A 23,395-nucleotide genomic window follows, 5' to 3' on the forward strand; every position below is an offset into this window, starting at 1 on the left:
ACTAACAGATGAGAGATGACAGACCCCCAGGTGATCACCATTCACCCAGATGACAGACCCTCCAGGTGAACACAGTCCCTGCAGATGACAGACCTCACAGGTAAACATTGTCCCGTCAGATGACAAACCCCACAGGTAACCTCTGTCCCCTCAGGTAAACATTTTGCCCCCAGGTGACAGACCCCCCCATAAGGTGACCCATGTAGATAACCCCTGATGACACACCCTCCCCAAGGTGACAGACCCAATGAGGTATTATTGATAGATAACCCAGGTGACCCACCCTCCCAGTTGACAGACCCCCCATAAGGTGACTCATGTAGATACCCAGGTGACCCACCCTCCCAGTTGACATACCTTGATAAGGTGACCTGTGTAGATAACCTCAGATGACACCCCCAATGTCTGACACCCTGAAGGGTATCCATGTGGATACCCCAGGTGACACATATTTCCCAGGTGAAGACCCTAGGCGGAAGACCAAGAAAAGGAAACCCATGTAGATACCCCCAAGGTGACACACCCTCCCCCAGACAGCAGACCCCAAGAAGGTTACCCATGTAGATACTGCCAGGTGACACACCCTCCCCCAGACAGCAGACCCCAAGAAGGTTACCCATGTAGATACTCTCAGGCGACACACCCTCCCCCAGACAGCAGACCCTAAAAGGAGACACATGTAGATACTGCCAGGCGACACACCCTCCCCCAGACAGCAGACCCCGAAAAGGAGACACATGTAGATACTCCCAGGTGACACACCTTGCCCCAGACAGCAGCCCCCGAAAAGGAGACCCATGTAGATGCCCCCAAGGTGACACACCCTCCCCCAGACAGCAGACCCCGAAAAGGAGACCCATGTAGATACTGCCAGGTGACAGACCCTCCCCCAGACAGCAGACCCCAAGAAGGTTACCCATGTAGATACTCCCAGGCGACACACCCTCCCCCAGACAGCAGCCCCCGAAAAGGAGACCCATGTAGATGCCCCCAAGGTGACACACCCTCCCCCAGACAGCAGACCCCGAAAAGGAGACCCATGTAGATACTGCCAGGTGACAGACCCTCCCCCAGACAGCAGACCCCAAGAAGGTTACCCATGTAGATACTCCCAGGCGACACACCCTCCCCCAGACAGCAGCCCCCGAAAAGGAGACCCATGTAGATTCCCCCAAGGTGACACACCCTCCCCCAGACAGCAGCCCCCGAAAAGGAGACCCATGTAGATACTCCCAGGTGACAGACCCTCCCCCAGACAGCAGACCCCGAAAAGGAGACCCATGTAGATGCCCCCAAGGTGACACACCCTCCCCCAGACAGCAGCCCCCGAAAAGGAGACCTATGTAGATGCCCCCAAGGTGACACACCCTCCCCCAGACAGGAGCCCCCGAAAAGGAGACCCATGTAGATACTGCCAGGTGACAGACCCTCCCCCAGACAGCAGACCCCAAGAAGGTTACCCATGTAGATACTCCCAGGCGACACACCCTCCCCCAGACAGCAGACCCCGAAAAGGAGACCCATGTAGATACTCCCAGGTGACAGACCCTCCCCCAGACAGCAGCCCCCGAAAAGGAGACCCATGTAGATACTCCCAGGCGACACACCCTCCCCCAGACAGCAGACCCCGAAAAGGAGACCCATGTAGATACTCCCAGGTGACAGACCCTCCCCCAGACAGCAGCCCCCGAAAAGGAGACCCATGTAGATACTCCCAGGCGACACACCCTCCCCCAGACAGCAGACCCCGAAAAGGAGACCCATGTAGATACTCCCAGGTGACAGACCCTCCCCCAGACAGCAGCCCCCGAAAAGGAGACCCATGTAGATACTCCCAGGCGACACACCCTCCCCCAGACAGCAGACCCCGAAAAGGAGACCCATGTAGATACTCCCAGGTGACAGACCCTCCCCCAGATCATGTTTTCTGAATCCTGATTCCTGATGGCATCATTCGCAAAAACAAACAAAAAGTCAAATGCGTATTAAATAATGACAAAACTTTATGGATGAGCAACTTCTTTATTTGGATGGAGCGACGTTTCGATACAGCTTCTTGTATGTCATGCAAGTATGAGGCAGATAAGATTCAAATTTTGGGGGGGTTTATGTCGGCTTTTAGCAAAGTGCCAGTATTGCCGACGGGGTAGGTGGGGACAAGAAATAATAATAAAGAGTGGGGAATAAGGGAAACCACCTACCCCAAAAATGACTAAAGTGTTGGGAGTAAGTCTAAGGAATTTTGGGTAAACCAGTTGGTTTATTGTATGCCGACAAGGAAAGTTGGGGAATGTAGTTACCATTTGATTATAAGAGTAGAGAAGGTTTGAGGGTTAGATAGTGGGAGAAAACGGGGCGGGGATGGGGTGGAGCAGTGGTGGGGGGGTTGGGACGAGGTGGTGGTGGGAAGATGGTAAGGCAAAGGCCTGGGGTGATTAAAATTGGCGATGATAAAAGAAGTGGTGAAACGCGTATTAACTGTAGAAACTTTAGGATTGAACTAAAATATATTTTGGTATAGAATGAGGGTGGTATATGATGAAATAAATGGTAAAGTGAAGGTTTGGAGTATGATATGAAAAGATAAAACTTATCAGAGAAGATGACCACGCACCAGCTTGCTGGACCGTAGGAGTTTGTGAGCTTGTTTATACAGTGAGCAAGATGGCGGCTGTGGCTGAGTTGGTTATACAGAGAAGATGTTATATTTTATGGGCTGTAAGAGAGTTTGTAATGAAAGTGGCGATAGCTTGGAAGATGGGTTTGATTTGATTTGTTTTGGAGGTGTGGAGTTGGATGGCTGGAGATGGGTGGGTGGTTGCTAGTTTTGCTGCTATGTCTGCTGTGTTGGTACCAATATTATGTGTGTGTGCTGGAATCAAGAGGAGTGTGGTGTTTTTGTTCTGTTTATAGAGAGTGTGGATTTGGAGGGTGATTTTGTATATGAGGTCGGGTCGGGATTTGGAGTGTTTGTTATGTAGTTGTTTGATAGCTGCTAACGAGTCGGTGATAATTAAGAAGTTGGAGGCTGGGAGGATGGGGATAATATGGAGGGCTGTACGTATGGCGGTGAGTTCTGCAGTGTTGATATTAGTGTGGTTTGTGTAGTGTAGGTTGGTGGAGATCGGGGGATTTATCTGTATATGTATGCCTATAATATCCTGTGGGTTTGTTTGGTGTGATGGATGCGTCCATGTAAATGTGGGTATGGTTGGGGTAGAGTGAGTTTAAGTGGGTTTGAATGAAGTTTGTTTTGGTGTGGGTGTCAGGATTGTTTGAGTTGTTAATGAAGATGTTTTCAAGTGTGGTGTCTGTGGTAGGTGGTGGTATGTTATGTATGCAACTTGCTATGAGAGGTGTTTGCTGTATTGTGTCTAGTTGTTGTGATGTAACAGACTGGTGAGATGTGAGTATAACGGTGTGATATTTTTGTTTTTAAGGGTGGATTTTTTTATTTTTGTGTATTTTGTTTTGATTTGGTTATAAATATAGGGTTGTGTTGGGCCCCAACCCCAGTAATTGAGTTCAATTCGGTTTATTCGTGTACTGATTGAAGGGATGCCTGTGAGGAGGAGGAGGAGTGTGGTTAGGGGGGGTGCCAGTCCTGACCCCTAGGGCTAATTTAAGGGCTTTATATGGAATGGAGTTAAGCTTTTGGAGGTTGCTGCGGAGAGAGAGTGCAGGACCAGGGCGGCGTAGTCCAATTTCGACTGTATAAGGCAATGGTATATGTTTAATAATGTTTGTTTGTCAGCTCCCCATGTGGTGCCACGAATACATTTCATTAAATTTAGATCTTTTTGACAGTTGTTGACCAAGTCATTAATATGGGGAGTCCATGTTAAGTGTTGGTCGAAAGGTTACACCTAAGAATTTTGCTTCCTTTTCGAAATTTATTTTTTGATTGTTTAGGTGAGGGTTGGGTGTATAATTTTGCATATGTTGTTTTTTCAATAGAATGCCCATGGTTTTTTTGGGCCCAATTTTGGAGATGATTCAGCTTGCGTTGGGCTTTTACTGTGCCTTGGTTAACTGAACTTGATGAGATCCAGAAAGAAATGTTCTCAGCAAATTTAGCAGTTGTAATTTCAGGCCATTTTTCTTGGAAGATGTCGTTGATCATAAAGTTGGAAAGTGTTGGTGAGAGGATGCTGCCCTGGGGGTGCCATTTTCTCATGGAAAAGGGTCCGAGAGGGTGGTGTGAGATTTGACTATTAAATGTCTATCTTTAAGGAAATGGTGAATGAAATTTAGAATTTTTCTGTGTATGGCATTGTTTTGGAGTTTTTTTTATTAGGCTGTTATTCCAAGCCATGTCGAATGCTTTACTAAAATCTATGAAAATGGCCATTGTGTATTGTTTTTCTGCTGTGCTATCCTGATATCATGCTCCAAAAGCAAAATGTGGTCTAAAGTTTGCCGATTTGGAGTGAAGCCGCTCTGGTCCTGCTTTATAAGGTTATGGGTTTGGATGTGGTGTTTTAGTCTGTTATTAACTATAGTCTCCATGGTTTTATATAAATGAGAGGTGAGGAAGATGGGTCTGAAGGAATGTGGGGAGTTGGTGGGTTTCCCTGGTTTCAGGATTGACACCACCTTGGCTGTTTTGCAAGAAATTGGTAGTGTTCCTTGAGTCCAGATTTTATTGAACAGGGTAAGAATAAGGTTATGCATGTTGGGTGTAAGTTTGTTTATTATAGTGTATGTGATGTTATCTGGACCCGGCGCTGAGGCTGTTTCTATCCCCCCAGCATGTAATACAGGGGGATATAGTCGACACCTCGTCCGTCTGTCCATCCGTCCGTAATCATTATGTTTCCATAACTCAGAAACCGTTCAATATTTTTAGAAAAACTTGATAAGTATAGTAATCTCAACCTATAGTTGTGCCTTTTGCTATTTACTGATTTTTGGCATTTATATTTTTTTTGTTTTTCCATGGAACATTTTGGTGTTAGTCTTATGGTGGTGTGGGCTTCGTTTCCGGAGCTTAACTCAAAAGTCGTTCAATATTTTCTGCAAAACTTGGTATATATATCAGTCAGAAGCTGATGTGGTGCCTTTTGCTATGTACAGGTTGTCTTGATTTATTATTTTGCGATTTCCATGGAAACGTTTTGGATATAGTCTCAAAATAGAGGGATGGGCTTCGCTTCCAGAGCACAACTCAAAAACTATTCAATATTTTTCTGCAGAACTTGGTAGACATATCAGTCTGAACCTATAGTGCTGCCTTTTGGTATTTACAGGTTTTTGTGATTTATTATTTTCTTGGTTTCCATGGAAATGTTTCAGACATAGTCTTAAATGTGAGAGGTGTGTTTCGTTTCTGGAGCAGAACTCCAAAACCGTTTCATATTTTTCTGCGAAACTTGGTAGATATATCAGTCAGAACCTGAAATGGTGCCTTTTGCCATGTACAGGATCTTGTGATGTATTGTTTTCTCGGTTTCCATGGAAACGTTTTGGACCTAGTCTGAAAAGTGAGAGGTGTGTTTCTTTTTCGGAGCAGAACTCAGAAACTTATATCTGTTAGTAAAGCTTTCTAGATATGTGTGGCAGACCCCAAAGTGGTGCCTTTTGGTTTTTAAAGGTTTTTGTGATGTATTGTTTTCTTGGTTTCCATAGAAAATGTCGTTTCAGATTTAGTCTCAAAGTGGAGGGGTGGGCTTCGTTCCCAGAGCACAACTTGAAAACCATTTCATATCTTTCAACAGATCTTGGCAGATATATAAGACAGATCTTGAAATTGTGACTTTGCTGGTTACAGATATATGGCGTTTATAATTTTCATGAATTCCATGGAAACAGTTCAAACTTAGTCTAAAAGAACAATGAGTAACTCTCAGAATATTTGTCCTTTCAAACATGTGGGGGCAGGGGGGAATATGTCATCTTCTGATGACTCTTGTTTTATGTTTGAGTGCATCTGTGAGTTCATGGATGTTTATATTTTTGTTTCTGGGTAAGTGGGAGTGAGGTGGTCCGGGGCTGAAGGGATGTTGGATTGTGAAGTTTTGTTGAAATTGTGGGGTGTAGTTGCCTAGTTGGTGGAGCTGCTGGTTTTGAGAAGTGGGCTGCTACTGCGTTTGCTTTTTCTTTGTTTGTGGGGAGGTCCGGAAGGTTTGGTTGAATGATTCTTTTTGAGTTTCCCTGAATGGCTTTAAAGTTATTCCACAGTTTGCCTGAATTAGATTGATCTAGTCTAAGGGTTGAGCAAAACTTTCCCCAATGTTCTTTTTTAACAGCCCTGATGACCTTTTTTGTGTTGTTTTTGAGTTTTCTGGCCAAATATATTTTTGAACGGGTCCTCTTTGCTTGGTTGAAGGCCATTTCTCTAGCCTTTCTGGCATTTATAATTTCGAGGCTCCACCAGAGGACTGTTTTTAGTGTTGGTGTGGGGCCTGAAAGGTGGGTATGCATTTATTTGTTATGTCAATTATAGTGTTAGTAAGGTTTGTGTTGAAGGTGTCTATGTCGTGGTCGTAGATGTTGTGTACATTTATTTGGAAGCATAGTTGTTTAAATTTATGACAGTCTGTTTATTTTAGGTTGTATTTGGTTTCTGTGTGTGTTGGGGGTGGGGGTGGGGGTGGTAATGGAGTTGGGGGTGTGCTGTGTTAGTAGGTAAGGTATTGTCAGTCTAAGTAAACTTATCCTCAGTACTTTTCGTTACACTCCACCACTGAGTCTAACAAAACCTTCACCAGAACACAGCTTACCAAATCGCGAAAGTGGACATTGGCACATATCTTTTGAACTTTTATCTCCAAAGGACGGTCTTTCCGAATGTAATGTTAGCCTGGTATTTTGAAGGCATTTTGGGGGGATAATTTTATGTCTTGGAGGAATATTAACTAGGGGGTGGGGGGGATTTTGTTTTGGACGATGAGTGCCTTAAGCTCATGCCCGTTTGCTCAGAGACTGTTACAATTCCATTGCATCATTGCCATGACTACAGAAATTTGGAAAAGCACTTTAAGGTCATGGGTTGGGCAAGAATTTTGATATATGGGGGTAACTATGCTAGGGCAGCTTAGTGGTGGTAGTATTGAAGAAAGAGATTTGACAGCAATGAGTAGACTGGCTAGGGGTTTATGATAGATGTTTAAGTTTCCGAGTTATGGTATGGATTTTTTTTCTGTAGGGTTTTGCGTGAGACTTACTGTTGTTATGAATTCCACTATGATATTGAGGTTCTGATTGAGTTTCTGAGGGGTGAGTTTAATGTTGGGTTTGTGAGTGGGTGTGGTGGGTGTTTTGTGTTTTAATGAACAGGGTTTAATGGATGCTGGGAATGATGGTTGGATGTGGGTTTTTTGGGTTTGTTTTGATTGACTGTGTTTGGGGGGATGGTGGGGCTGGTTTTGGGTGTGGTTGGTTTGTGGGCTTTGAGGTATTGGTGGATAGGGTCAGGAGAAAGGGACATTTGTTTGCTGGTTTGGGGATTGGGTTGGGGTTGGGTGACAGGTTTGGTGGGTTTGGGTCGGGGGGTCGGGTTGTTTGGAGGGTGGTTTGATGAGACGAATTGGGGAGAGAGTAGGGGTGATGGATGTTGATGGGGGATGGTATTGGCGGTTTTGTTTTTTGGGACCGGTTTTTGATGTGGTATGGGGAGAGTGAGGCGGTAGGGGATGTGGAAGTGTTTGTGGGTGATTGTGAAGAGAGTGATAGCAGTGAGTAGTGTGTTATGTGGTGGGGGGCAGGCTTTGGCAGATCCGTGTGTTTGAGGTGCTTGTTTGATTTTAGTATTTGTGTTTGTTTTTTGGGAAGGTGTTATGATTTATTGCGTGTCCATATGTTTTACAGGTATGCAGTATGTTGTGAAGGTGCATTGTTGTGATTGTCGTATCCGCATTTGGGGCAGAGGGGGAGGTTTGTACAGGATTCGGAGGTGTGATTGTACTGAAAGCAGAATTCACATTGGGGTGGATTTTTAATGACATGGAAGACTATATTTGAGGCTGCCAAAAGTGATAAAGGCGGGGAGGGTGGTGGACGGAAACATGAGAAAGGTAATTTGGTTGTTAGGGTTGGTTGGGGTGGGTTGTTTTGTGTTTATGAATTTGTAATTAAGAATTTTATGTGATGGTTGTGATGTGGTGGCAGATAAGATTACGATTATTATAACTTTTATCCTTAGGCCAGTTTCGCAGATGGGAAAGGTGTGGGGATGGAAAATAATAAATAATTGGTAATATGGAATGCATGTACCCCAAAAAATGTAAATGTGGATGTTGGGGGGTATGATAATTTTGAATGATAAGTGTGGGCCCCGACATTTATAGAGAGGGAGGGTTTGATTTGGTTAAATGAGACTAAGAATTAAAGGATAAAGCTGGATAGATAAAATTGCCGATGGGGATGGGTGGGGTAGGGGGAGTGGAGTATGGCAAAGGGGGCTTATGACATGGTGTTGTACAGTTAATCTGTACAGGTAATACATGGTACTAAAGAAAGAAAAAGAGTATGAAAAAGTAGGGGTTGGGGTTGGGGATGGTGGTGAGGGGGTGGAGGAGCGAAGATGCCGGGTTTGGTTTGGACGGAAAGTGGCTGATTGGCGATGTACCCTTAGGGTGGAGTGGGGGTTGGAGGAGTGAAGATGCCGGGTCTGGTTTGGACGGAAAGTGGCTGGTTGGCGATGTACCCTGAGGGTGGGGTGGGGGTTTGAGGAGTGAAGATGCCGGGTCTGGTTTGGACGGAAAGTGGCTGGTTGGCGATGTACCCTGAGGGTGGGGTGGGGGTTGGAGGAGTGAAGATGCCGGGTCTGGTTTGGGCGGAATGTGGCTGGTTGGCGATGTACCCTGAGGGTGGAGTGGGGGTTGGAGGAGTGAAGATGCCGGGTCTGGTTTGGACGGAAAGTGGCTGGTTGGCGATGTACCCTGAGGGTGGGGTGGGGGTTGGAGGAGTGAAGATGCCGGGTCTGGTTTGGGCGGAATGTGGCTGGTTGGCGATGTACCCTGAGGGTGGGGTGGGGGTTGGAGGAGTGAAAATGCCGGGTCTGGTTTGGGCGGAATGTGGCTGGTTGGCGATGTACCCTGAGGGTGGTGTTGGATGATGGAGTTGTAGGTTAAGGGTACTTTACAAGTGTGGAGAATATTTACAATAGGTGGGTGGTGTTGGTTTTATACATAGTGGGGGTGGGGGCAGTGGGTTTTATTTACATGTGTGAGGGGGCGGGAAGTGGTAGCGCGAGGGGGAGTTGGGCGCAGTGTATGGAGTTGTGGGGGTGTGAGTGGGTGGGTGGGGGTGGGTAGTTTATGGCGGTGGGGGGTTGCTGTGTGTGAGGGTGGGGGAACTGGAGTATGGTTTGTTGTGGCTAGCGGTTTGGGTTGGAGGTGTAAGGCTGTAGGTGGTTATATAACTATAATGGGACTCAGGAGCGCTGCGGTGAGCTGTGGTTGAGGCTGTAGATTGTGAGCCGGTGGCGTGGGACTGAAATGGCTTATTGTTGGTGTGCGGACGTCTGGGAAGACGACCACAAGTTGAGGGCTGTAGATTTGGATCCCCTTTTAGAAGTATTTATGTGACTTTAGTAGCAATATAGGGGATTTATTGAGGGGCCTAGATTTTTGTGAAGTAGTTTTGATTTTAGAAGGAATGAGGCTATGACATTAAAGATATTGGGTGGGTTATGTGGATTTAATAGTTCGTGTATGTTAAAGTGGAGTGTGCTGGGTATAGAGTTATGTATTTCTGTAATGTTTGTATCTGGAGGTGGCAATCGATGAAAATGTGTTGTATGGTTTCTGGTGTTTTCCAGTGTGTGCATAGTCCATCTGGGTGTCTGTTTTGTAGATGTAGTGAATGGTTGAGGTTTGTTATGCCTGTAATGAGTATAAGTATGTCAGTATGGTGTGAATTTGAGAATGTGGGGAGTTTTGTGATTGGTTTTCTGATGATATTTTTGACCCAGGTGGATTTGTATGTGTTGATATTTTGTTGGTAGCTTTGTTCTGTTATGTGTGATTTGATGAGTAGTTTTAATTCGGATTTGGATGTATGTAAGTGGGTGGGGTGGGCGGTTACGAGTTTAGCTGCTGTATCTGCGATGTTGTTGCCTTGGTTGTGAGTGTGTCCTGGAATCCATAATAAGGTGATGTTTTTGTCTTTTTGTTGGAGAGATTGAATTTGTAGGGTTATCTGGTGGATTAAGTCTGGTCGTGATCGTGAGTGCATGTGTTGTAGCTGTTGTATGGCACTGAGGCAGTCGGAGAGGATTAGGAAGTTTTGGGAGGGGAGCGGAGGGTGGGGACAAGGTGAAGGACTGATAGGATGGCTGTGAGTTCTGCTGTGGTGATTGCTGTGTGGTTTGGATAGTGTAGGTTTGTGGTTATAGGGGTGATTGTTCTACATGAATGCCTATGCCTGTAATGTTGTTTGTTCCTATGGATGTGTCGGTGTAGACGTGAGTGTGGTTTGGGTAAATAGTGTTGAGGTGAGATTGTACAAGGTTTGTTTTGATGTCAGTGTCAGATTTTAGGGGGTGATCTTGAAATATGGATGCTAGGGTGGTGTCAGTGGTGGGTGGGGGTTTGTCATGGATGTAGGTGGTGATGGGAGGTGTGTGCTGTATGATGTTTAACTGTTGTGCTTGTAGCAGATTGGTGAGGTGGTAAAGTAGTGGTGCTATGTTTGGGTTCTTTGAGAGTTTTATAAGTGTTAATTTCCTACAGTTAGTGTATTTTGTGGTGAGTAGGTTGTAGATAGGGTTATGTTGGGCCCCAGCCCAGTAATTGAGTTTGGTTTATTCTTGTATTGAGTGAAGGTATGCCTGTGAGTAGGAGGAGTGTGTTGTGGGAGGTGCCGGTCCTAACGCCTAGTGCAAGCTTAAGGGCCTTGTACTGGATAGAGTTTAGTTTTTTGGTATTATTGGAGGAGAGGGAGTGCAGGACCGGGGCGACATAGTCCAACTCAACTGTATAAGAGATATATGTATGTGTATAAGTGTTTGTTTGTTGGCACCCCATGTTGTACCTGTTATGGCTTGCATTAGGTTAAGATCTTTTTGACATGAGTTGACCAGGTTATGAATATGGGGAGTCCATGTCATGTGTTGGTGAAATATTACCCCTAAGAATTTGGTTTCCTTTTTGAATTGGCTTTTCTTTTATTATTAAGGTGCAGTTTGGGGGGATAATTTTGCATTTGTTGTTTTTTTTATAAGATGCCTACGGTTTTGTCGACATTAATTTGGAAACCCCACTTTTGGGACCAATTTTGAATATAATTTAGCATTCTTTGTATTTCTGTTCTGGCTTGGGCAGCAGAGGATGAGGAAGTCCACAATGAAATGTCATCTGCGAATTTTGCTGTGGAGATTTCAGGCTATTTATCTGGGAAAATGCCATTTATCATGAAGTTGATTAGGGTTGGGGAGATTATGCTGCACTGTGGGGTTCCATTTTCTAATGGATAAGGGTCCGAAAGAGTGTTGTGAGATTTGATAATTATTTGTCTTTGGTTTCTAGAAACTGTGAATGAAATTTAGAATTCTTCCGTGTATGACATTTTCCTGTAGTTTTTTTAGGAGGCCGTTGTACCAAACCATATCTAAGGCTTTACTGAAGTCAATGAAAATGGCCGTAGTGTATTGTTTTTGTGCTTGGGCTATCCTTATATCTTGTTCCAAATGTACAATGTGGTCTAAAGTTTGTCGATTTGGAGTGAAACCGCTCTGGTCCTGTTTTATGAGGTTAAGGGTTTGAATATGGTGTTTAAGTCTGTTGTTAATGATAGTTTCCATGGTTTTGCACAGGTGGGACGTTAGTGATATCGGCCTGAATGAATCAGTGGAGTTTGATGGTTTGCCTGACTATGGGAATGACACCACCTTAGCTGTTTTTCAGGGTGTGGGTATGGTTCCTTGGGTCCAGATTTTATTGAAGAGTGTTATTTTGAGGTTTAAGATGTTGGTTGGTAGTTTGTTTGGTATAGCGTAGGTGATGTTATCTGGACCCTATGCTGAGGCTGAGTTTTTGTGTTTGAGTGCAGATTTTAAGTCATGGATGTTTATAAGTTTATTGATTTGTAGGTGCGCGTGTGGTAATTCTAGGGTGAATGGGGGGTGATTTTTGGTAATGTTTTGGAAGTGTTGTGTGTAGTTGGTGGAGCTGCTGATTTCCGAAAAATGGGCAGCTACCGCGTTTGCTTTACCTTTCTTTGTGGCTATGTCTGGAAGGTTAGGATGAATGATGTTTTTTTAAATGGCTTTAAATTTGTTTGATTTGTCGAGCCTCGAGTGTTTGATTTGTCGAGCCTCAGGGTTGAACAGAAATCTTGCCAACAGTGTTTTTTAGATGCCCTGATTGCTTGTTTTGTGGAATTCCGTAGTTTTCTGGCCAAAAGTAACTTTGATGCTTCCCTCTTTGATTGATTGAGGGCCCTTTTTCTTGCCTTTCTGGCATTAATGATTTTGAGGCTCCACCAGGGGACTGTTTTTGATTCAGAGGTAGGCCGAAGAAAAGTGGCTATGCATTTGTTTGAGGTGTCTGTGATAGTGTTTGTAAGGTTTGCGTTAAATATGTTATTGTCTGGGTCTTCTATGGGGGATATGTTTACTTGGTTACATGAGTGAGTGAATTTGTTCCAATCTGCTTTGTGTAGGTTGTATCTTATTTCTGTGTTTGTAGGGGGAGTAGAGTTTGTCTGTGGTGAGTGCTGTGTGAGTAGGTTGTTAATGGTGATTTTGATGGGGCAGTGGTCACTGCCCCAGGTGTCTTTATGTGCCTCCCATGTGCTGTGTTTTGCTTCCATTGGTGTGGTTATGTTGAGGTCAGTTGCACTAGGTGTTTGGAAGTGTGAGAGAGGGTATCTTGCTGGGCTATTGTCGTTCAAGGTAATGAGGTTTTGATCGTCTAGCCTGTCTGTAAAGGATTTTGTGCCCCATGTTGGATGATGTGCATTCAGATCTCCGAAGATAAAGGTGTTGGGCATTATGAATTTTGAAATTTGGTCTAAATCATATTTTGTTAGTTTAAGGGTTGGTCTTCTATGGACATTTATGAAAGTGGGTTCCTTATCTTTAATGGTTGTTTTGATAGCCAGGACTTCTGATGATGTTGTAGTAATTGTGATTTCTGAATAACTTAATTTATCTGTGATGAATATACCCAGACCAACAGCAGGGGGGCCTGGGATGCTACTTGGCCGAGGTCTGTCTTTCTGAATGTAATGGTAGCCTGGAATTTTGAAGGCGTTTTGGGGGGATAATTTTGTTTCTTGTAGAAAGGTTATATCAGGATTAATTTTGTTTTGGGCAATGAGTGCCCTAAGCTCATGCCCGTTTGCTCGGAGACCATTGCAGTTCCATTGCAACAGAGCCATGACTGCATTAATTTGGAAGAAAAATTTATAAATGGTCATGGATGGGGCAGTAATTTTGATGACTAGTTGGAGTGCTAGAGTAGCTTAATGGATGTGAGTTTAGGAAAGAGATTTGATGGAGATGAGAAGACCGGCCAGGTTTTTGTGACAGATGTTGAATTTGCGGGCAATGTTATGTGTTTTTTTCGCTGTTGGGTTTTGCATAGGAGAGGTTGTTTATGGGGTGGGGGATTTTGGGCTTTGGGGTTGAGTTGGGTGTTTAGGTTTGTTTGCCTTTGACCGAACTGGAGGAGAGGGGGGAGGGGGGTTGATGGGCAGTGGGTTTTGTGGGAAGGGCGGGGTAGAAGGGGGGGAGTCAGGAGGGGGGGGGTTGTTTTCGGGGTTTGGGTGGAAGTGGGTGGTATGAGTAAGCAGATGTGTTTGTGGAGTGTGAGATGTTGCTGGAAGAGGAGAGAGAGTAGAGAGTGGTGTGTAGTTGGGATGATGCATGCAGGTTTTGGCAGGTCGGTTTGTTTGAGGTGCTTGTTAGTGTGCAGTATCTGTTTCTGTTTTATGGATCAGGTGTTTTGATTTGCAGACTGTCCATGTATGTGGAATTGTATGCAGTATGTAGAGTGCGTGCATTCCGTTATGTCGTGTATGTCCGACTCGCATTTAGGGCATATGATAAGTTTGTGCATGTATCTGTGGTGTGGTTGTATTGAAAACAGTGTCTGCATTGTGTGGGGTTTTTTGCGAAGGGGGTGTACTTTGTATGTGAGTGCTCTGAAAGTGATGTGTGTTGGTAGTGTGGTTGGTTTGAATGTGAGGAATTGTGACTTGTGTGTTTGATTTGTTTGTGGTTGGTGGTTTGGTGTTTTGTAATCTAGTATTTGGGGTTGTGTTGTGATTGTGTTGGCTATGTCTGTTTGTGATTCGCGTGCGTCGATGTGTATGACCACCTGTGCTTGAGTTTGCCTCCTCGGTGTTTCCCATTTTATTGTTTTCCCGTCGATGAATGTCTGTTTGAGTGTGTTTGTTAGGTGGGTGTGCTCTGTGAATGTAACCTTGAACCCTCTGCCGCATGTGTTTATTTATTTATGTTGTATCTTTTGTTTTTTGAGGCAGATTGTGAATTTGTTTACTGAATATGATTTGTTGAGTGGAGTGTGTGTGTTTGATGCAAATGCTAGAAGGATGTGTTGGTGGTTTGGGTTTGGGGAGGGGTGTCTTTATTGCATGGTGTTTTTGTTTGTGGGTGGTGATTGTTGTGGGGAGTTTGGGGGAGCGTTTTTTTTTATGTTTGGGTGTGTGTGTCGGGGGCATTGGGTATGTTTGTGGTGGGTGGGTTTGTTTTGAATCTTGGGTGGGGAGTATTTCTTCTAAATCGAGGCCAAAGTTGATGAGGATGGGGTCAATGTTGTGGGGGGAGATGAGTTTGGGGAAATCTTCGTTAGGGGTTGAAAATAGTGAGTCCATGTTTGAGTTTGGGTGGGGGGTTGGGTGGGGGTGGGGGGTGGTGTGTATGGAGGGGTGGCATATGATGGGGCTAATATCATGAAAAAAAACACAGTAGATGTGACATGTAATGAACATACAATGGAAGGTTTGAATACAATGGAGGATTTGGATAGGAGATGTATTTACAAAAGAGGTGGGTGGGATGATTTTAGTGGGTGATAGGTATTATGGAAGTACATGTTAGCTTGGGTAGATTTAGATGACAGGGTGTCTTCAGGGTAGATATGGTGAATGTGGGTTAAAGACATTCCATGAAATTGGTCAAGTGTGTTTGACAAACTGTGTATAGAGGCCAGATACATTATAGCTTGGGTAGATTTAGATGACAGGGTGTCTTCAGGATACATATGGTAACTTTGGGTTAAAGACATCCCGTGGAAATGGTCAAGAGGATCTGACAAACTGTGTATAGAGGCCAGATACATGTTAGCTTGGTTAGATTTAGATAACAGGGTGTCTTCAGGGTAGATACAGTAGCTTTGGGTTAAAGACATTCCATGGAAATGGTCGAGTGGTCAGACAAAGTGTGTATAGAGGCCAGATACATGTTAGCTTGGTTAGATTTAGATGACAGGGTGTCTTCAGGGTAGATACAGTAGCTTTGGGTTAAAGACATTCCATGGAAATGGTCGAGTGGTCAGACAAACTGTGTGTAGAGGCCAGATACATGCTTTCCTGATAGACGTTGTTTGGTAGATCTGGTAGCTTTGGGCTAAATTGGAAATGGTCAAGTGGTCAAGATAGTGATCAGATACATGCTGGCATTTGTAGGTTTTTGATACAGGTTTCGAAAGCATGGTTCATCAAGTTTCTGGTTACAAATTATACAAAGTATTCTTTAGACAACAGACCTACAGTGTCAAGATACAAACATGATAACATCGGTAGATTTTACATAACTTCCAGTTTCAATTCTGCAGTCATCATGTAGTCAACTAAATTATTTATGGAGGCCAGATACATGTTAGCTTGGGTAGATTTAGATGACAGGGTGTCTTCAGGGTAGATACAGTAGCTTTGGGTTAAAGACATTCCATGGAAATGGTTGAGTGGTCAGACAAACTGTGTATAGAGGCCAGATACATGTTAGCTTGGGTAGATTTAGATGACAGGGTGTCTTCAGGGTAGATACAGTAGCTTTGGGTTAAAGACATTCCATGGAAATGGTTGAGTGGTCAGACAAACTGTGTATAGAGGCCAGATACATGTTAGCTTGGGTAGATTTAGATGACAGGGTGTCTTCAGGGTAGATACAGTAGCTTTGGGTTAAAGACATTCCATGGAAATGGTTGAGTGGTCAGACAAACTGTGTGTAGAGGCCAGATACATGCTTTCCTGATTGACGTTGTTTGGTAGATCTGGTAGCTTTGGGCTATATTGGAAATGGTCAAGTGGTCAAGATAGTGATCAGATACATGCTGGCATTTGTAGGCTTTTGATACAGGTTTCGAAAGCATGGTTCTTCAAGCTTCTGGTTACAAATTATACAAAGTATTCTTTAGACAACAGACCTACAGTGTCAAGATACAAACATGATAACATCGGTAGATTTTACATAACTTCCAGTTTCAACTCTGCAGTCATCATGTAGTCAACTAAATTATTTATGGAGGCCAGATACATGCGCGCTTAGGTAGACTTAGATTCCAGGGTGTCTTCAGGGTGATTTTTATCTTCAGATTAAACATATTCTCTGGAAGTCACTATGTATTGTCGCATAGACTGTGTATAGAGGCCAGATACATGCATGCTTGGGTAGAGTTAGATTACGGGGTGTGTTCAGGGCGGTTTGTGTATCAAGTCATCAAGTAGTCACATAGACTGTGTACATAATCAAAATACATGCACGCTTAGGTAGATTTAGATTACAAGGTGTGTTGAGGGCAGATTTTGTATCTTCATGTGAAAGATATTCTTTGGAAGTCATCAAATAGTCACATAGACAATGTGTTGAAGCCAGATAGGCACCAAGTAAACCATGGATGGAGGCAAGATACATGCAAGATAGGTAGCTACAGATTTTAGAGTGTCTTCAGCATGTTTCGTGTATCTTTAGGTTAAAAGTATTCTCTGGAAGCCATCAAGTAGTCCCATTGTTGAAATACATGCACTCTTGGGTAGATTTAGATCCCAGGGTGTCTTTTGGGTGGTTTGTGTATGTTCAGGTTAATGATATTCTCTGAAAGTCAATGTGTATTGTCACGTAGACTGTATACAGAGGCCAGATACATGTTAGCTTGGGTAGATTTAGATTACTGGGTATCTTCAGGGTGCTTTTTGTATTTTCAGGTTAAAGCGATTCAGTGGAAGTCAAAAGGTAAATTCTCTCTGTACAGAGGCGAAATACATGCAACTTGGGTAGATTTAGATTACAGGGTGCCTTCAGGGAGGTTTGCATAGCATGAGGTTAAAGGTATTCTCTGTAAGTCATTACATATAGTCACATAGACTGTGTAAAGATACCAGATACATGTTAGCTTGGGTAGATTTAGATTCCAGGGTGTCTTCAGGGTGGTTTGCGTAGCATCAGGTTCAAAGTATCTCAGAATGTTGATGTCATTCCCTGCAGTCAGTCGCATAGACTGTAAAGAGGCAAGGTACATGCATGCTTGGGTAGATTCAGATTCCAGGGTGGTTTATGTATCTTGAGGTTAAAAATATTCTGTTGAAGTAATTATGTATTGTCACATAGACTGTGTATAGAGTCGAAATACATACACGCTGGGGTAGATTTAGTTTACTGGGTGTGTTGAGGGAAGATTTTGTATCTTCATGTTAAAGATATTCTCTGGAAGTCATTATGTATTGTCACACAGACTGTCTATGGAGGCCAGATACATGAACGCTTAGTTAGATTTAGATTGCAGGGTATTTTCTGGAAATAATCAAGTAGTCACATAAATTATGTATTGAAGCCAGATACATGTTAGCTTGTGTAGATTTAGATAAAGGGTGTGTTCAGGGTGCTGTGTGTATCATCAGGTTAAAGGTATTCTCTGGAGGACATTATGTTTTGTCACATAGACTGTATAGAAACCAGGTAGATGTTAACTAGGGTATATTTAGATTTCAGGGTGTCTTCAGGGTTGTTTGTGTCACTTCAGATGTGTCGCTTCAGATGAAGGGTATACTCAGAAATTCATCAAGTAGACCATGTATGGAGGCGAGATAGATGCCAGCTAGGGAAGATTTAGAGTACTGGGTGTCTGTAGGGTGTAGCCTCTGGTTAAGGGTATACTCAGGAAGTCATTGTATAAAGTGTCATTTACTGTGTGTAGAGGCCAGATTCATGCACACATTGGTAGATTTAGATTACATCATGTGTTCAGGGTGGTTTTGTGTAGCTTCAGGTTAAAGGTATCTTCTGGAAGTCATCAAGTAGTCACATAGAATATGTAAGAAGGCAGATACATGTTAGCTTGGGTAGATGAAGGTTACAGGGATTGTGTATTTTTAGGTGAAAGATATTCTGTGGAAGTGAATATGTACAGTCACATAGACTGTGTATAGAGTTGATTTACATGCGAGCTTGGGGAGATTTAGATCCTAGGGTGTCCTTAGGGTTGTTTGTGTCTCTTCATGTTAAAGATATTCTCTGGAAGTGATTATGTACAGTCACAAAGGAGGTGTAAAGAAGCCAGATACATGTTAGCTTGGGTAGGTTTAGATTATAGAGGGTGGTTTGTGTATCTTCAAGTTACAGGATTTTTATCCCCCTAGCATGTAATGTGGGGGGACATAGTTGACGCCTCGTCCGTCCATCCGTAATCATTTTGTTTCCGGAGCATAACTCAGAAACCGTTCAATATTTTTAAACCAAACTTGATAGATATAGTAACCTCAGCCAATGGTTGTGCCTTTTGCTATTTACAGATTTTTGGCATTTATATTTTTTTTATTGTTTTTCCATGGAACCATTTGGTGTTAGCCATATGGTCGGATGGGCTTCGTTTCCGGAGCAGAACTCAAAACCCGTTCAATATTTTTCTGCAAAACTTGGTAGATATATCAGTCAGAACCTAAAGTGATGCCTTTTGCTATGTACAGGTTTTTGTAATTTATTATTTTCTCAGTTTGCATGGAAACGTTTCGGACTTACTCTCAAAAGTGAGAGGTGTGTTCTGTTTCCGGAGCAGAACTCAAAAACTTCTCAATATCTGTCAGTGTTACCTGGTAGATATGTGTGGCAGACCACAAAGTGGTGCCTTTTGCTATTTACAGTTTTTTATGATGTATTATTTTCTCGGTTCCATGAACACGTTGCTGACTTCGTTTCCGGAGCACAACTCGAAAACCATTTCATATCTTTCAACAGATCTTGGCAGATATATGAGACATGATCTTGAAATGGTGAAAGTTTTTGATTACAGATATATGGCATTTATATTTTTCATGAATTCCATGGAAACAATTCACACTTGGTCTAAGTACAAAATAAATAACTGTCAGATGATTTGTCCGTTCAAATATGTGTGGGCCGGGAGGATATGTCATCTTCAAATGACTCTTGTTATTTTCTCAGTTTCCATGGAAACGTTAGTATCAAAATGGAGAGATGGCCTTGGTTTCCGGACAGTCTTATATTTTTAGACCAAAATTTTATAGCTATAAGAAACTTAATCTGTTGTTCTGCCTGTTGCTATTTACAGATGTTTGGCATTTTTATTTTATTTTTTTTGTTTTTCCATGGAACGTTTTGGTGTTAGTCTAATGGTGGGGTGGGCTTCGTTTCTGGAGTAGAACTCAAAAACTGTTCAATATTTTTCTGCAAAACTTTGAAGATATATCTAACAGAACCTGTAGTGGTGCCTTTTGCTACGTAAAGGATTTTGTGATTTATTATTTTTTCGGGTTTCCATGGAAACGTTTTGGACCTAGTCTGAAAAGTGAGAGATGTGTTTCATTTCCATAGCAGAACTCAAAAACTTCTTAATATCTGTTAGTAAAACTATCTAGATATGTGTGGCAGACCCCATAGTGGTGCCTTTTGGTTTTTAAAGGATTTTGTGATGTATTATTTTCTTGGTTTCCATGGAAACGTTTTGGACTTTGTCTCAAAATGAAGGGGTGAGCTTCGTTCGCAGAGCACAATCCGAAAACCATTTGATATCTTTCAACAGATCTTGGCAGATATATGAGACAGATCTTGAAATTGTGACTTTGCTGGTTACAGATATATGGCATTTATAATTTTCATGGGTTCCATGGAAACATTTCAAACAATGAGTAACTCTCAGATTATTTGTCCTTTCAAACCTGAGGGGACCAGGGGGATATGTCATCTTCTGATGACTCTTGTTTTATGTCTTTGAGATGCAAACAAACTTTATCCATTTTTCTTGGATTACTGGATCGGACGGAAACTGGTGCAAACTCTTGTCAGTTTCAAGCTTTGCTTTATACGAAACCACTGAGTAGTTCACCATCTGTACTGAGATGATTTTTGATTGGATCAAACCCGAATTCAGAGAACATGTATTTACAAGAGCCAACATCTCTTTATGCATTCTCTATGGATACCAACTTTTTCTAGTGTATGTGATTTTGTTTGACAACTGTATATAAATCCATACTGAAACAGTGCATCAACTACAATAAAAGAAGTTGTTATCCATAAAGAATCTTACTTTCTTCTGACTCACCATGCTTCTAAAATGCCCATCAACAGATCATCTTTCAATACACACAATGAGCCCTCAGCATATCAGCAAATGAGCCAGTCAATCAGAAGCCGTCGTTGCTCTTGAGGGCACACCCACCCGCTATGACTGGGTTCGGTCTCCCGAGGACTTCATTTTGAGAGGAGTAAGCCCAAGTACAAAATATTGCACTTTTGAATCATGATTGTATAATTGTGTTTGTTAGTTTTTTCACAAGCAGCATTGTATATTATATGTCATGAATAAGTGATAATTGCATTTTAATTGTTTGATTTTTTGGGTTGCATGTGACATTAAAGCACATATGTTATGTTATAGCCATTGGTACGTATTTTTGCTAAAACATGGTTAAAGGTCCAGTTAACTGTTTCTGTAGTCCCCTCTAGTTTGTCATTCAGTTTAGAGTTGAGCTGTGTAATAATTTGGCTTCCACACTTCACTGGTTTTCTTCTCACAAGACTGGGATTTTTCTAATATTCTTTGTGATAAAGTCTCCGTGATCACACTGCCCGACTCTGAAATGTTCTGGGGCCATTGCTAAGTCAATGAATGGTTGAAGAAAATAGGTCACATCCTCTAGACAATATCCTATGAGGTGTTTGCATCATAATAATGTGCACTACAACCCAAGCCAGAGGTGCTAGAACAGTCGTGGCCATCTCATCCCACAGGGTACCCCTGTGACTGGCATTATCCTTATATGTGCCTGATAATGTAAAAACATTCATGCCTTTTCCTTTCACTCAGACAGAATGTAGCAGAGCTTATTCTGAGATGATGCACTGATATTTAATGCTTATAGCACAGGCTTCATCCAGATCCACCTAGATGATCAGATCCACCTAGATGATCAGATCCACCCAGATGGCAGATCCATCCAGATGACCAAATTCATCCAGATGTCCATATCCACCCAGATCCACAAATTGTAACTCAGATGACAGATCCTCACAGATGACAGATCCACCCAGATGACAGAGTCTTCCAGATGATAGATTCACTGACAGGTGCACCATCATGACAGATCCGTCCAGATTCATCCAGATGTCTAGATGACAGATCCACCCTTATGTCCAGATTAACCTTCATGTCAGATCCTTATGGATGTCCAGATCCATTCAAAAGACTGATCGAGTTGGATCACAGATCTAGCTAGGTGTCCCGACCCACCCACATGACAGATCCTCACAGACAACACATCCACCCAGGTGACCAGATCCACCAGATGACCAAATCCACCCAGATGATTGATGCTCCCAAATGACCTGACCCACCCAGATGACAGACCCACCCAGATGACCAGAACCACCCTTTTAGCAAGGACCATGAAGATGAGGTATGAGGGAGTATAGGTGATGTAACAGATATGGTGTTCTTCAAATGATAAACAGTGATGGTTTCCACTTTACCCTTAACTAGATTAGAACAAACATATTTGTTTGTTTAGACTGCCCTCACCAATACTGCAAGTTCATTAATAGTCAGGTCTGCACGAGATAATCCCGTGATAATCTTGTATCGGCATCAGTTCACACATCTGAGATTCAGTGATCTGGTTCCTGACCACCCAGTCCATTTCATGCAACAACAACAGGTTGCAGGGAGATCTTTATTCTGGCTTTGAAGTAAGTTACCTTATGTCTTTGATATGTCCATTATTTGATAGAACATTTCTGCTAGTATCCCATGCTTGACTGACGATGTGTCATTTAGACTGCTACTTAATTCTATCATGGAAGGTTTACAGCTGAGGTAAATGTTCTGATGAGAGAGATATAAATCTCAAAATAATCTTCGATTCCTGGTTTAGCCTGTGATATTTGGTCAAGATTAACTTAGATATGCAGTTTAGGGTTAGTTTCTTCCTACTTGTATGAGATTTTAAGTGTATAACCAGTAAGTTTACTTAAATGTTCTAAATGCTTGTTCTGCTTTCTGAGTAGTTTATCTTGTAGTAGTGATTAGTTAACATGGTATCTGGATGATGTTTGATAGGTCCATGGTTCCTGCAGCCGATCAAGATTCATTCCGAGTACTACATCAAGATGTTCAAGGATACCTGATACTAAGTGCAGGTTTGTATTAGAAATTATGTTTTTTGCATTCAGTTCCAGTTTACTAACGTGGACAATGTGGAACAAAATATGGGTTTTATGCAGTTTACCGTCAGTACTTAGTTTTGGGATAAGCTATTTTTTATTCCATTTCCTTATGATATATTGATCTGTTGATAAACTGTTTAAATGTTTGTGATATATTTCTGGTTCATGTTAAAAGTTTTGTTCAGTATGTTGATGCGGCCAGGCTTTGTATCATGATACTTAGTAGTGAAGGTTAGATTTAGGGAATCTTGGAGCTGCTAAGTGAAGCTTCAGATTTGTAGGTATTCTCTTGATGTGATCTTCTATATTTTGTACACAGTCCTAGGTCAGCTGAATCCAGACCTCTGTGCTGAGTACATGATGACACTTTGGCCGCATTCAACTATATTTAAGCAGTATGACAGCAGTGTATGAATACTAGAATGTGAACCAGATAATCAAGTGATTGATGTCACGAAGACAGATCTCCATGTTTGGATATAGAGACATGCATTCAGCAATATTCCAGCTACACGACAGCAGTGTATGAATACTAGAATCTAGTGATTGATGTCATGAAGATAGGTCTTAATGTTTGGATATATAGACGTGCAGTCAGCAACATTCCAGCTGTATGACAGCACTCTATGCAATATTCAGCAATAATGGAATGTGCACCAGACAATCAAGTGATTGATGTCATGGTTACCAGTCCTGAGAAATGTGGATAAAGTCAGTGACCTTGTCGTCTTGTTTTTATCCAATTTTCACAACTTTAGGGTTGCCAAATATCTTCGATCACCATCACAGGGCCATGGGTGTAGCAGA

General features: G+C 42.6%; 1 protein-coding gene across 1 annotated transcript; it reads right to left on the reverse strand.

Moving 5' to 3' along the window:
* Positions 1-8,571: 8,571 nt before the first annotated feature.
* On the reverse strand, positions 8,572-13,326 carry LOC137269962 (uncharacterized). Its single transcript, XM_067803795.1, has 2 exons — positions 13,113-13,326; positions 8,572-9,038 (listed from the first exon to the last, which is right to left on the reverse strand). The coding sequence occupies exons 1-2, from the start codon at positions 13,324-13,326 to the stop codon at positions 8,572-8,574; spliced, it is 681 nt and encodes a 226-aa protein (XP_067659896.1).
* Positions 13,327-23,395: the final 10,069 nt, after the last annotated feature.

Source organism: Haliotis asinina, unplaced genomic scaffold (assembly GCF_037392515.1).
Source record: "Haliotis asinina isolate JCU_RB_2024 unplaced genomic scaffold, JCU_Hal_asi_v2 scaffold_20, whole genome shotgun sequence".
Classification (NCBI taxonomy): Eukaryota; Metazoa; Mollusca; class Gastropoda; order Lepetellida; family Haliotidae; genus Haliotis; species Haliotis asinina.

Excerpts from the sequence above, each read along its gene's own strand:
- LOC137269962 (XM_067803795.1), bottom strand. The coding sequence starts at position 13,326 with ATGGCTCTGTTGCAATGGAACTGCAATGGTCTCCGAGCAAACGGGCAT. Across the intron at positions 9,039-13,112 it reads CCCCCCTGCTGTTGGTCTGG|GGTACATCGCCAACCAGCCA; the intron begins GTATATTCATCA and ends CACCACCCTCAG.